Source organism: Falco punctatus, assembly GCF_963210335.1.
Source record: "Falco punctatus genome assembly, chromosome: 20".
Lineage (NCBI taxonomy): Eukaryota > Metazoa > Chordata > Aves > Falconiformes > Falconidae > Falco > Falco punctatus.
This window is the reverse complement of record NC_137600.1, coordinates 2,831,835-2,847,132: the sequence shown is the minus strand read 5'-3', so window position 1 is coordinate 2,847,132 and position 15,298 is coordinate 2,831,835. Positions and strand designations below refer to the sequence as shown.

General features: G+C 41.0%; 1 protein-coding gene across 2 annotated transcripts in view; it reads right to left on the bottom strand.

The window, feature by feature from the left end:
* The window catches only part of EBF2 (EBF transcription factor 2), a 146,264-nt gene that overhangs the window by 2,086 nt on the left and 128,880 nt on the right, over positions 1 to 15,298 (bottom strand). The window contains exons 11-15 of one of the 2 annotated variants that reach the window (XM_080370334.1): positions 11,737 to 11,825; positions 10,547 to 10,612; positions 10,259 to 10,436; positions 8,607 to 8,792; positions 6,921 to 7,088 (exon numbers count right to left, since the gene is read on the bottom strand). In XM_080370334.1, the coding sequence (XP_080226460.1) occupies positions 6,921 to 7,088; positions 8,607 to 8,792; positions 10,259 to 10,436; positions 10,547 to 10,612; positions 11,737 to 11,825 (687 nt within the window). Of the gene's footprint in view, positions 1 to 5,456; positions 7,089 to 8,606; positions 8,793 to 10,258; positions 10,437 to 10,546; positions 10,613 to 11,736; positions 11,826 to 15,298 lie in introns of those variants that run through there. The other variant, XM_080370333.1, reaches the window with a different exon arrangement.

Here is a 15,298-nt window from a genome sequence, read left to right as displayed (position 1 = left end):
TCAAGGAAAACTTCTTTTAGCAGATCGAAGCAAAGACCAAGCCTGAGTTTCTGCCATGTCTCTTCAAAAATATTTTAGGAATACTTGTAGATGCAGTATTTTGCAAAGTTCCTTAAATTTAAGTGAAAGTACGTTTTTGCTATATAATTAAAGATACTGTTATTCAGCAGTTGCGGACTCAAACTAGTGATGGCGACAGCAGACCTGCCATCTGCAGCCAGGAGGAGTACGTTATTGCCCTCGGGGTTGTGGCGATCCCTCTTTTGCCTCCCTGCCTTTCCTCCTGAGCAAGCAGCAAGTCCCTGCTTTCCTCTCCTTACTTTTGCCCTCCCCAGCTCACGTCTGCTTTGTCATTCCAGGTTGGCAATGCTCCACAGCAGATATATACTCCCCAGAAGTCGTTAGGATGGAACCTCCCAGCGGACAAATTCAGGTAAAACTGTAATACGCCACGGAAGGGAGAAGCAAAGCCTAATCGTTTCGCTGGCATTTCATCCTGATGTTGCAGCTTCACCTCCTTGTGCAGCAAAGAACAAGCGGGCTGAGGAATACTGGCTGGAATTCTCACCTCTATTTCCACAGCTCATCTAGATGGCTTTGCTCTGTGGTTCTCTCTCTTTGTACGTACCCTCATCTGTCCATTTCCACCCCACCTCCACTCCCCTTTGGGGCTGCACTGTCAAAAGCCTATTCCCAGCCTGTATCGCTTTTTATTGAATGTTTGTGAGGTTTGGATTAAGGTCTTACACTGCTAGCAAAGCTGTAATTATTTTTGCCTGTATTACTATATATTGAATCGATGTAACTTTTCAATAAAGGTGGTTCAATGCAGGACCCTCCCTGATGAGTTGGGAATATAGAAACCACAGTCATTATCCCAGAGGGTCTTTTTTTTTTTCTTGGAGGGAAATGGAAAAAGAATTAGAGATGAGCCTTATTGTATTAACCTTGACAGCTTGCAATTATCAACTGAAACACTTGATTAAAATTGTCACAAGGTTGGAGAATTTTTTTATAAATAAATAATCAAACATGGATAGTACCCAGATGCGATGGTGATGGGCACCTTTAACGGGTGTAATTAATAATGATCATAAGCCTAGTGTATCCAAGTGGCCCTTGAAAATGCTGTCTTTCTTTCTAGTGGAAAAGAACTCGCTGCCGTTCAAGCAGCCGTTTGGTCAGAGCTGTGCAGTGTCCTTGGCGCTGCACGGATTTACACGTATGTGCACACACACATCTACTCTTCAGATACTACAGGTGCTTTGTTGGTGGCTACATTACGACCTGGTTTAAAAACTGTGCTTTCGAGAGAAGATGAGCATTGAGCATTTTCAGTCATCGTCATGTAAAACCTCTTGCTCTCTCATCTGGCTTTCCTCCTTTGCTGCTAAGTTGCCAGCTGACTCCAATCTTATGGTTCTACAGCTCTCAGAAGAGATGACCGAAGTGCTCCAGCGGTGCTACTCTGAGCATCTTAAATGAACACTCCTACCCTGCAGTGCCCGAAACGTCCCTGTGCAGGAGCTGGCCCGCAGGTAAGGGCAGCTTTGCCTCTTGCAAGCCACCGAGCTGCTGGTGGCAGAGCTGGCGTCCACGCAGCCTGGCCTGATAGAAGGTGGACTTGGACCTGCAGGCTTCACCTTAGCCATACCTCTGACCCTACCCCTAGCAAACATGCAGGTTTACTTTCAATAGTAAGACCATGGAGATGTTTGTAAAACAATGCACCCAGTTATTATTCTGGGACTAATCAACGGAAAATGATGGAGAAAAGAAAGGATTTTTGGATTAAAGCACAGCTGGCTTTCATTTACCAGACAGTGCCAGTGGCTTGGATGCAGGCCACCATCACCTTTACACTAGAATGTAAGTGAACTAAATTACAGCTCCTGTGAAGGAAGTTCCAAGACACTAAAACATAGGCAAAAACTTCAAGGTTCTCCTAAAGAATTTCTTTTTAAGTTTTCCTGCATAGGAAATCAACACTTTTTTGTTTTTTCTTTTTCAGAAATCCTTCTGTATTTGGATGAAAGTTTTTCATTCATCCATTCCTGATCGTCTCAACCACAGACAGGTGAGATATTTATAAATAAGCAGTGGTTTTGTCTCTTTTAGATGATAATAAGCGGGTTAAGCCATATTTCATGTAACATTTTTTTCAAAAAATGTAGACAAAACCCGTTGATTGCTAAGAGATGTAGAAGTTAACTTGGCCTCATCTGTTGAGTGGCGTTGATGTAGTTCCTACCTCACCACGGTGCTAAGTTGTATATGCACAAAAGGCTGCCTGAACAATTATTTTGATTTAGTTCAAGTTAATTAGGAACACCCTTAAAATAAAAATAAGTTTGCAATGTCATACATGCATTAGTTTAATTAAGAGTTTAAATAAAAGAGCACAGGAGTGTATAGCCACTCTGCAGTTATATATTTTTCCAATTATGCTGGAAAGTGGCAAAGGAAAAGTCAGTACTGAATCTTATCCACTAGCCTCTTTTTTTGTGTGTGCCACCTAACAGTCTTGACTATTTTCTTCCATTTAAAAAAGCAGATTTTTTTTTGTCCCATTAAAAACAGAGCTCTTCTCTAGCCTGAATAAGTCTGTTACATATGATGAGCTACTAAAATTAACATCCAACAGATGACAGATAAGCAATTAATAGTAACAGGGGATATTCTTGTTCAGTGTTAGCAAGAAGTTTTAAATATCTCTTAAGGTTTTCTTTATTTTGAAGCAGTCTGTGCCGCTTACATCTCTGCCAAAAAATGTACTTGATCCTTCCAATATATCAAATTTAATCTGATGACATATACATATTTTTCATACATATTGACATAATGTATATATCATTTGGAGCCTTTGGCATGCTTTAATCACTGTCTAGGCTCTGGAATCGTTCCGATTCAGGCAGAAGCATACTGCTGAAAATGGCCCAGCTATTTTCACCTGGTTGGAATCTCTGGTAAGAGTTACTGTGAAATGCAAAGTCTTCAGTGTTGAGTGGCTTTGACACGGAACAGCCCGTCAGGCCCTGGACTGGTAGCGATCAGGAACCATTGCTCTGCACATGGGAACCAGCCATTTCATCTGCATCCCACCCCTCCGAAACTTCCCAGAGCCGCTATTTCTCTCGTTTGCACCTGTTTGCACAACCTTTTAATGCATGGGGACCGGAATCCCCAGTGCTGTTGACACCCTTAACTTTGTCAAGACAAGATACTAATAATTAGGGTCTTCGAGTCAAACACTTGTGTTTCTTTAGGGAATTGTGCAGGTGTCCCCGTTGCTAAATTGAGGCTGTTCCGAAGGGTATCAGACTTCAATACCTTTTGGATTGGCTAGGATCGTGATGGTTAATGGAACATCTGACCTTCTGGGGCTTGCCTGCTATTCCTTGTAACTGAGCTTGCATTTTTATGTTGCGATGTGCTGAGCTGGCCAAAGGTAATCTGGGCAGTCAGCGGTCCATGCTGTTCCAGCAGTTTCCAATTTGCTAGCTTTTCCCATCAGCTGCCTTCCATCTGAGATGAGTTGATTAGGCATTTGTGTACTTATCATGCCGTGTTGCGTCACATCACATTACATCTTCCCCGTGCCTTTTTTAAACTGCCTTGACGTATGACATGAATGGAGCACGCAATTGTTCTGATCGGGATCACCTGCTCTCAATTTGGAGAGCGTATAGAAGTGAGCGGTGTCCAGTATGGATTGCTGCTTCTCCTCTACTATCATGTCCTGTTACACTGAAGAATGTATAGCAGATGGCAGGTGAAAGAGGTAAGCGAGAACACATGGCACAGGGGGTTATCTGAGGGTATCCCACATCTTGGCTGTGTGGTGCAGCCCAGAGCCAGTAGATTTGCAAGTTTCCTTTCCTCCCAACATACAGTTTTGGAAAAAAAAAATTCCAGTGGTACTGTAAACTGTATGGAATAATGGGAATGCTAATCTGAGGGTGATGCTTGTACAGTTCCTTTAGGACTGTTTTAGACTAGTTTTAGACTAGGTTTAGACTAGTCTTAATCCAGGTTTAAACGCTGCTGTGGTTAACATAGGTGGAAGCTATAGTCCAGATTTTCATGGCTGCTTGTACGCAGAGTGGCATGCCCTGAGGTGCTGGTAGTATTTCTGATCTTCTCATTGCAACAGGTTGCAGTAAGTAGGATGGAGACAGTATCACCAGGAAACTTTTGAACACAATAAGTGACCAAAAATACATTGCAAATATGACGTTAAAGCTCAAAAAATCCCACTTGGGGAGATGTTTTCCCCATATTATGGGTGAGAAAATTGACAGGTAATGTCAAAACAGTTGCCTGATGTGCTGGGGGAAGGAGCCTGCATACAGTTACTGCTTGCTCTGTGCTTTTGCTATTCTAACTCCGTCAGTATTTGCCGATGCCTAAGTTTGATAAGTAAGTAAATAAATTGCATTACATTACCAGCACATCTAGTCTTAGTTTACAGTACAGGGCGATGGCACAGAGAGGCGATTAGCCGTCTCCCATTGCTGCAGCACGGTAAGTCCATTCAAGAAGCCTCTTTGGGACCCTCCTGTTGACTTTCTGGCCACATCTGCCTGTCAGCACTGTGGGAACGTTAATTTGGATATCAGGCTGTGTGTATCTGGATCCTTTCCAAAGCATGTGCTCCCCAGCTTGCATCAATTTAAATATTTCAGTTGGGAAGAAGAATTTGCATCTATGGCTGAAATAGTTAAATAGTTAGAACGACCTGGCCTAACAAACCTTGGGCAGACGTGTTTGACCCTGCAAAGCAACCGCTGCCTTTGCTGTCAGTCACAGCGGTAAGTCCCGTTGTACTAAGTCCTGTATCTGCTGAAAACTTCCCTAAATAACAGTTGCAGCATATTATTATAGTTACCTATCAGGGTGTTGATGTACAAGGAGATAGCCCACAAGGAAAGGGATATGGTTAATAACCTCCGTATCGGTTTTTCCAATCCCAAGTTACTGCATCTCTACATGCATAAGCGATGTCAGTAAGTAATCGTAACCTTAACTGAAGATTAATCCTGAACGCCTCAAGAGTGGACTTTTGTCAGTAAAAATGCAAGGATGTGAGGGCTGGGGTTTTAGCCTTGAGATTTTATGTTATACTTAATCTTAAATATATACTTAATATTAAAGTTTCATTTTTAGAATCTTTTATTGATTACTAATTGGCAGATTTAATAAAATATGTTTTTATTTTAGTTTATAGATAATATATTATTATACTTTACCTGTTCATAAAAGGTATTAAAAAAAAAAAAAGAGAAAATCTTTTCCTAAGCAGATGGGGCAGATATGGGTACGTTAAGGAAAAGGATCAGCTTCAATAAAACGTCAGTATTTTTTTTTTAATGTGTCCTTTTTCCGTCTCCCAGAAACAACGTGAGAGATTTTCTCGCTGAACCGGGTTGTGGTTAGCCCTACCATGGGTAAGTCACTTCTGAACAATTAGGCCTTCTCAGCATAGCATTAGACAAGTTCAGCTTTAAAGCAGGCTTAAATCTGTTCTGAACACACTGATTGTCTTTAATTTACAGCACTGCCCAACTGACTTAAGCTAAATAAGCAAATTATTCTTAAGTTGATAGGCTTTCCTAGTTAAATGTTTAACTAAATCAGTTTAAAATTACATTACCTTGGAACAGTTCCCTAAAACAGCTTAAACCCTCACAGTTTTTATAAAAATGCAGTGAAATCAATATATTCCTTCATTAGCTGATACAAAGAACACCACCACTACAAAAAAAAAAAAAAAAAGATGGAAAAAGGTGAACTGCAGACCAGGTAGTGATGGTGAGCCTTTAGAGACCATGAACATGCGAAACACTAACAAAGGTAAATCCATTTCTAAACAGTTTAGATAAATAGCTACAATTGTTGGGCCAACAAAACTTTCTATACTTACAGTTTAAAAAATTACTTCAAATCCTTCTTTCCATCCTCTTTAAACAGAGTGGAAAACAAATTTTACTCCCTATCAACATGATACCTGTACATGGGTAGATCAATGTCTTTCATTAACGGGGAGAAGATGATCTTAGAGAAGCAGAGAGTTTCCTGTAATTAGGGCAGGGGAAGAAGCTGTTTCAGAATTCTGTAAGTTAGCTTTTAAAAATGTAATTGATTTTGTTCAACACACTTAGAATTTCCTTATTATATAAAATAATCACAGTTTATGTAAGTCCCTGTGGCCTAGCTAAGGATTTATAATGCACCCAAATCAACAGGTGTGGTTTGTAGGGCTCGTTTCAGAATTACCACTGGCTCTTGGCATGGCTGAATTCCCAGAGTTGTGTTTTCTGTGGTATCTCTAGTGAAGTCTGAAGGAACCAGATGACTTCTCAGGCCCTGTAACGGCTTTTTTTATGGAGACTTGGAGCATATTTATGTGCCGCATGCCCCCCCCCCCCCCCCCCCCAGCCTGTTAAAAGAAAGAATTTAGTACAGGTTTCCATTCTTATCTTAATACTCACATTTGTTTTGCAGATCACCTTTAAAAAGGCTGTAAATGTACTATAGGGCTCAATTCCCGGTATGAGCCTAAACCTTGCAGCAGGTTTCGAGACATTGGCTGTTATGTACAGAGCCGTGTATTAACTGCAGGGCAGACGTTTGTTTTACAAGTCTCTGAAGCCTAAGGAGAAGTCATTCCTCACAAAAGAGCTGGTATTGAAATGCAGTGTGGGTCTAATCCTTCTCGGTATAAATGAGTGTCTGTCCCCTGTTGTTTTAAAACCAAATAGACAAAGCTCAGAGCATTGTTTTAATTCCATTGGATCGGGTCAGATTTTCACTACCGAGTCCTGTAACATCAGTGTGACGGTATTCAGGTGGTTACTGTGTTTACCCAGACTAACACAGCGTGCTTTACATGCACAGGCTGAATATTGTACGTTTCTTACCTCTAAACCCATTTCCATTGCCACTAGAGCAGGCAGGAGAAGGAGACCCTTGGGGTCTGATGACAGGAGCAAAGGCACTCTTCTGTTTGACAGCAGGAAAGACGGAAGAGGAGAATGGAAGGATGGAAGAAGTGCTGGAGGAGCCAACTGTTGGACTTGAAGACATTACTGCAAAAGAAAAAAAAAAGCGAATCCTCATCAGAAATGCCATTATAGAAGTTGGGTAAAACTGCTTTAAAATGTCTGCCTTCTGATTACTCATTTTACTTCTTAAAGATGATCTTATTCTCATATTGAGCCAGCTGGTTACAGTAAGTCTAAACTAGAGAGGTACTTATATTTAAAAGTTCAGAAAATTCTTATAAAATGAAGGGTGAGGATATCAGAAAATGGTAAGTCATCGAGGGAGGGGGAGAGAGCGTCAATATGAACAAACAGTGGACAGCAATCATTCCTGTGCCCTCCCCAGCTTTTTAAAAATGAAGACTTCCTTGGCTGGAGTTGAGGGGGAATGTTTTAAGCTGTTGCTTAGATTTTAATCTAAATTGGCTTCTTTTTAAAAAGGTATCTTGCAAGAATAAGTCCCATTATATGTGCAATAGCTTAAGCAGCAACTGTTTGCTTACCTCCCAGAAAAATATCAGCTGTTTCTCAGCAAAACAAGCAACCAATAACCATATTTTGTAGGGGTTCAAGTGCATCCCCAGGTCTTATGGAAGTACAGTTTGAAATCAGTAAGGAAAGGGCCGGATTTGCAGAGTGTTGTTATTCTGACGTCAATGCCAAAGCTCCAAAACAGGGGAAATATCAAAAGTACATGAACATCCTTTTGAGTTGCATCTTAGCCTTAAATTACAGCTCAAACTGGGAGGATACTGTTTAGCAGGTTTCAGACCAGCAAGGAGCCTTCATCATCTATGCAAAGTCCTTATGCAGATGGTGTAAATAAAATCATATTTTGCAGATTACCAGGTGTTTTCTGGAAAGGCATGATCCTGACATTATGGGGAGGTACAGCCTCTGTAAGCTACAGTGTAGGTAAATAATTGCACAATAAGTCAATTAGTAAATACCTGTTTAACTGTTCATCCTCTTACATAAAGATTGCATACACACAGTCTTGCCAGAGGGAAATCTGGGCATGAAAGGAAGTGTGACACACTCACGGTAAAACTAGTAACTAGAAACACAGTCACACTAACTTCCAGAACTTACTTAATTCCATCATTGTTATATTTCTCATTATCAAGGTGATATAGTTTCACAGCAAATTAATCTACACTTACGCTCGTGGTTATTGCTAGTGCAGTTTCTACACATAAAAATTACTTTAGAGCAGCTTTTACACAGGACTCAGAGTAATCTCTATGTTAAAAATGATGGCTACTTGCTTAATCATCTGAAGTTGCAAATTGTGCCTCATTTCTCACTGTGCCCTTTGCCACCTAGGAATCCGTAAGGATAAAAAATGAAGGAAACACAAGCAGGATTCATCATTTCCCTACTCTTCTTGAAAAATGGGAACATTTTCTAGTTCATACTAAAAAATACCAGAAGACAAATCAGAACCCTTTACAAAAATAACTGCAAACTTCTCTTGAAAGCTATCACTTCCTGCATTTTCTGGTGTGGAAAATTAAAGCAAGAAGGAGCAAGAATCAAATATAGAAGCAGCAAAGCACATACATCCATAGGGGGATCCTGTCGGAGAGCCGTTAATGAAGCCAGGTGAGCCTGGAACGCCCAGGTTTGACATGGGGACGTTGCTGTAGCCATTCATGCTATTGCTGGAAGTGCTGTAATTGGACTGTTGAGGTGTGGAACTGGATGAGTAACCTCGGGGTGAGATGCTGCTTGTATTGCGAATGTAACCTAGAAAAAACGACATTTCAAAGAACGTCAATGGATTTGGCTTAAAACGTTCTGTAGATTCCCTGCTTCAATAAATTACTGATTTAAAACCCAGACCAATTAAATCATTTAAGCAAGTACCATTAAATGCAGTGGTTCTTATGCACGTGCTTTCAAGTTAAGCAATGTCAAATTTTAAAACAGTATGGGAAACTAACTTTCTGAAGTGAACTGATGTATATTTTTCCAATCAGATTTGACTTGTGAGAAATTGAAATTTGTTCTAAGACCTGGAAAACAATGTGTGTGCTTACATTTTTCTGAGGTAGAATTTATAATATGTGTGGGACTTTCTACAGCTTTAGGGGGGAGGTTATACTTTTCAAATTTTTGACAAGTTACAAATAAAGCAAGGACATTACTAAGCAGAAATTATAACCCATATATAGTTTGCAGCTTGACTTTGAAGATACTTGACTTGGGGGAAAGAATAAGCTGAGTAAAAAAAAACATTTCAGTCTTAAAAAAAATCACACATATTTGAGAACTAAAATTTAGCCCCTTTTTTCTCCACAAAGAGACTTGAACACCATAGCTATCAGCATTAAAGTACAAGGCTGCTATTACGGCTGCAAAATGTTTTCTTTTCCACCAAAAAGCTTTCATTAGAAAGAAGGGATCCAATAGCTATCTTAAAAGCGTTTACCATTTAGATAGCCAGTCAGGTTATTTCTGCCCATTTATATGATGAAGTTCTAATTCAGGGCGGGTAAGACCTTATTAAAAAAACTAGCAGAATTACTGCATGACACCTTTTAACGTGGCATATGTAATATTAATTTCATATGAAATGGTTTTACTGCCTTAGAGTGTTAAACATGGCTATTCATGCAGTCAGCTACAGACTGTACGTTACTGGAATCAAGTGCTAAAAATCAAAATGTCCAAGAGTCAGAAAATGCCCAAAGCTGACATTGCTCCCAGGATGTATTACTGATAATACGTCCTTTTATGGCAAGTTTTCTAATAATCAATAGTATATCTGGAATAAATTTAATACATGCAACATATGCAAGTTGGTAAAACTATCACTGAAAGAGAAGCCTTAAAAAAAACAACAAAAAAAAAACCCAAAATCCCCCACCTCTAACTGTGACACTTGCTGTCCTTGTCTTCTATGTAAACAGAGATTAAAAAAAAAAAAAAAAAAAGGATATTGAGGGGAGCAGGGAGACAATTCAGGGTGAAGTTGGTATCCAAAAATACTCAAGCATTATTTCAGCCCTAGCTAATCTGGTGACTGGAACCTGGTGCAGACAGAGCATCACCCCAGTTGGCAGCACACCTCCATTTCTAATGCTGACAGTGTAAATGTATCATCCTGTTCGTAAGCTGGGCAGGTAGAGAAGTGGAGAAATTCCTATGGAAGCAATCGCGATTTGGCTTTTTGTTGCCGAAATTAGCACTCTGCTGCTTGCAGCGCTTACCTTGGTTGTTCCCCTGCGTTGACTCTGAAATGCTGACTCCTAGCTGGCTGCCGTAGGAGTTAATTCCCATCATACTGCTGTGAGCAGGAGAGCTAGAGAGGGCAGGGATCTGGGCGGGATTCCTTGGTACGCTGTAGAGAGCTTCTGCGATGTCTGCAGCTCGTTTCAGAATGATGTCCTGCAGCAGGAACGGGACAAGTTAGAGCCGTGCTTGGAGGAATCGTCTAGCGTTTATTACTGAGGCTGAACATGTACCACTCCACGTTGAGAGCAGTCAGTCGTTCTGACCTGGTTGTTGTGTGGTGTCCCATACAGGGCTTCAACTAGGTCAGCAGCGCGTTTCAGCAGCATTTCCTGGCGGGCGAGCAGAGAGAGTTGGCATTTAACAGGAGCGGATTTCAGTGCAAACCAAACCAGGGACTAGTGCTTTCCGAAGCGCCTAGCCTTTGTGCTCGTTCTGGAAACGGGTCCCCTAGAGAGACGCTATTTGCCGCTTATCTGCAGAGCTGAACCTTTCCCAGTATCCCAAACTGGACCCCCAAACCGCCCGTCCCTGGGGAGGGGGCCGGCGCTGCGCCCGCCCCAGCGGCTCCCGGAGCTCTCCAGCGTCCTGAAGCGGCGCTGCCCGCCCCCGCTCCCGGCACGGGGACCCCCTCCAGGCATCCCCGTGTAAACAGGAATTCCAACCCCTGCTGGACTTCCATACATTCTTCCGCACACAGACACATAAAAATCGGATTAATCTCCGCATCCGCTTATTTTTTTCTCGATAATGGTAACCAAAGAAATAAAACACTTTAGCTAGTCGGTCACTTCTGTTACTCCTGGTTGTAGGAGAAAAATGTACACAGTGTACTCTCAGAACACACGAGTCTTTCATCGAGCAAAGATGATAATAGGTACTTCTTGTACTGCACTAAAACATAGGAATATATTATTATATATAGGAATATATATATAGGAACATATAAGATTATATATATTCATGCCACTAATGTGCTAGGTGCTGCATCAGCATAGCAGGCGCTATTACAGACACATAAAATCCTGAGCTGTTTCAACACATGCTTACTGCAGTTGTTGCTACAGAAAAAGTTGAGCTTTAAGCGTTTTTTACCAAAAGGTTGTCTTAAGATTGGACCTCTGCAAGAAATCTTTGGTGTCTATCATGTACCATTTAGGTTCAGAGGTTTGCAAGTAGGGATAAATGCAAAGGACCATAAACCGGGAAGATAACCCGCACTGGGCTCTCATTTTAGCAGCAAAAGAAGGTCCCAGGCAGTGCTTGAGCTCTAACAGATAAAAATAACTGGTAGCTGTGGGTTCTACACGATCAACTTCTCATTTGACCTACATCTAATTGGTGAACTTATGTTCAGGTGTAATTGTCATGTAAGATACAATTTTGTCTCTTTTATGAGTTTAGAAGTGAAATAACATAATTAGTGGACTCAGTGAATGGCTTAAAAATATTTTACCTTAGCTAGTCTTTCAGGGTCACCGGGATGTCTGGGGATGACCTTCTGCAGTCTTTGGAAGCCATAATCTATGGTAGGTTCATTTAAAGCTAAAAGGAAAACAAAAAACCTCATATTATACAAGTATGCATCTTTGTATTGACTCTAAGTTCCATTACCTGGGAAAGGTGGATTTCACAGCTTCTCCACAGAAAACCTCTCCTTGCCTGGGTTCCTTGAAGGTGTCCATTGCCTACTGCTCAGGCAAGCCCTGACCACTCTACGTAAGACAGGCTAAATAACGCGCTAAGCTTTACAAGAACTTCTGCATGAGGCTCCTTAATCTCCTTTCCAAGGTAATACTTATGCTAATGCACATTAGAACAGCTCTCCTACTATGTTCGTTATACAGTCAGAAATCAAGAGTAACGTATTTGCTCCTCTAATAAACACATTATACACCACCCCCAACATTTTGCCATCACAAACTAGGGCACAGCTATTCATTAGACACATTGACTTCTCCAGTTACGTATGGCTATTATGCATACATAGCCATTTCCCTGTAATGATGTTACTCTCTAGTGGATAAACCAAGATATTTTGACCCAGATCCTCAGTTAGTAATAGCTGGTAGAGCCCTACTGGCATCGCTGATGATTTCATAAAACTTCAGACACTTTAATATTCTCTACTATGAAATCATGGCAATAATAATCTAATTTATGATTATTCAAAATTAAACTCCAATTGAAATTAATGCTGAAACCAGAAGTCAGTTCTTTAGCATTCTGCACGCTGATAGGTTTTGACTGCCTCTAATACATCAGGATTACTAGTGTTTATAATAGTTACAAGTACAGAATTTTTAGAATTTCCTTGTACTTCAGAATGTGCATCCTAACTCAAATGACACACTCACGCAATCACATGCTGAGAATCTTGCTAAGAAATCCATGATGTATTTAATAAGTAGCATATGCAAATCCTTTACTACTATCCTCGTTCAGTACCAGCTTCTAGCCTCTTGTACCATTTGTGGTTCTTTTTGAAAAAGATTTTTTTTTTAAATAACTGGTGACATCAGCACAGCTGAAAGCACCCGATTGCAAGAGATGATGATGGCATTTTTTGAATCTTCCAAAATATACTCAGCACCTTACAGGATAACCATGTCGGGCACCAGAAGAATGAAACTATCAACTGAGACAGACTATTACACTGATCCAGATTCTCAGTTTATCTGTGTCTGTCTTTGGTATAACAACATGAAGGTAAAAGGTCATATTCCCCACTGAGATACATTTTATATTTACTTTTTATTAAATAATTATGGCATGGCATGAAGTTTAAATATTACAGGAGATAATCAAGTGGGAATTGAGTAGAGAAAACCCAGACCTGAGAATTTAGTCTGGCTATACTTAGAATGTCTTTGCTCTCCACTGGGAGCCATTCTGGTTTGCTTAAGGAGTTTAATAATACACATTTCAACTGCCACAGAATCTGCATCCCATTTGGGAAGAGGGTTTTTTTGGGGGGTGGGGGGTGGGTGGCAGGGGTGGGTTTGCCAATAATCCTGAGAATTGTAGACCAATTCTCTCAAGAGCCTATACATCATTATGTGCCATTTCTCATCTTGATTACAAGTCTAATCAGTTATCTATCACAAGCTAAGCAAAAGCAATGTAAAACATATAGGAATTCAAACATATATGTATACATAGTCCACTAAAAATAGCTAATGGGAATATACAAAATGCTAATTCAGGAGAAGAAACTGGCTATTATTCAACAAACATTTTCCAGTGGATTGACATGGACATTTTCATTCTGACAGAGAAACAGCAGCAAACAGTTTCTCAACAGTGTTGAATTGTTTTAAGAACTCCTCAGCCACTTTGAATCAATGTATATATTATGTCTTTCAGCACAAAAGGTTTTCTGTACAGTTTGCAACAAAATTGCCTACTAGTAGTTTTTCTCATTAATGAAACAAAAATACCTCTGTCAAATCCTGTTAAAAACCAACATCCAACATTTGTAGAAGTAAATGGCACCTTTTCAACTGAAGGGCAAGATGTAGGATCCACCAGCAAGTTTAAATAGCTTCATCACAATACCACTTCCACCGAGAAAAGAGCTACTGGATCAGTAGTGATTTATCTACACGTTACCTAGAAAGATGCCAAAATTATAGCCAAATGCTCTTGAGTTCACAGATTCAGAGACCATAAAGGGGTCTGACACAGAAGCAGGCTGCTCATTATTTCCTACAAATCAGATATCTGAAACGAGCCCCCCAAGAAAACTGATTCAGGTACAGCAAAATCCCTCTGGCAACTCTCAAATCCAGTGTTTCAGGCACAAGGAATCTCCCGAATTTCTCGGAGCATAGTTTACAAAATTATGCATGACATAACGTATGTAGAAAAAGACCAACCATCTCGTGAATAAACTAAATTGTTGGTTAATCTATAAGCCTCACTCTAGCATAACTGTTTTAAGAACAGAGTTGTTACAGTCAGCAGCAGGGGGAGGTCTGCATGCTCCATAGTCTGCCAGACTTTATTTATGACAAGTTTCAAATAAAGTATGGCACAGAGCTTCCTCTTTTATATTGTTCCTTACCCTCCCAAATCCATGCTTTCATTTTAAATACAAGTCTCCAGCTATTATGACTCACTGCAACAGGAGAAAAAAAAAAAATCTTACACTTGAACAACTGATGCCGTGACATCTGTCTGCATTTGCAAAACCTGAAACAACAGCTCAGTCCCATTCATCTCAATGGGGACTGACTCAGATACCAAATGATAACAGTGCTGACATTTAAAGTATTAATTATTTCACCACACATCAAAGCACATAAGACTGTCGAAGGAAGATGAAGTTATGAAGATCTGCACAATTTACCGTGAGTGACAGCTCATTCTGATACTGCCCGTGTACGCCTTGGGAGCTGCGCACTCCCCCTCTCTGCTAATCGAAAAATAAGGCCACATTCAAGGGCCTTAGTGACGTCCTGCAGCTCACCTTTGCTTTACTCCCAGAAGCAGACCAAGGGCAACAAGCCCTCTGTTTGCAAAGTGGGAATGAGAAGAAATGAAGTATGCGTACCTCTCAAAGTATCCTGAACCCAGAAAGCTGAGCCACAGGGACCGTAGTGTTTGCAGGTGATGCCTAACCTTCTCGCAGATGGTAACACAGAAAAAAAGGCACCGGTGGCCTTAACGCTTGAATTCCAGCTTTGCACTAGTGACTGCCTGCACTCCAGCCAACCGCCGAGAGGTGCTTGGTACTGACCCCACGGAATTAAACGTTCCCACGTTGCTGGCTACAGAACCTCCTTGCTGTGATCGCACTAACCCTGGGCTCGGGAGGTGCTGGGCACACACGTGCTGGGCAGCCTACCCGAGAGGCACGCTGTGGTCCAGAGTCGGACGGATGCTGCCAGAAGTGCCCGGCAGCGGTCCTGTGTTGGTCGTGGCTGTTCCAAACACCTTCCCAACACAGCGGTGCCCACTATTGCATGTGTCTTTCATAGGTTAAAGCAGTGGCAGGAGCAAATGCTTTCCGTCAC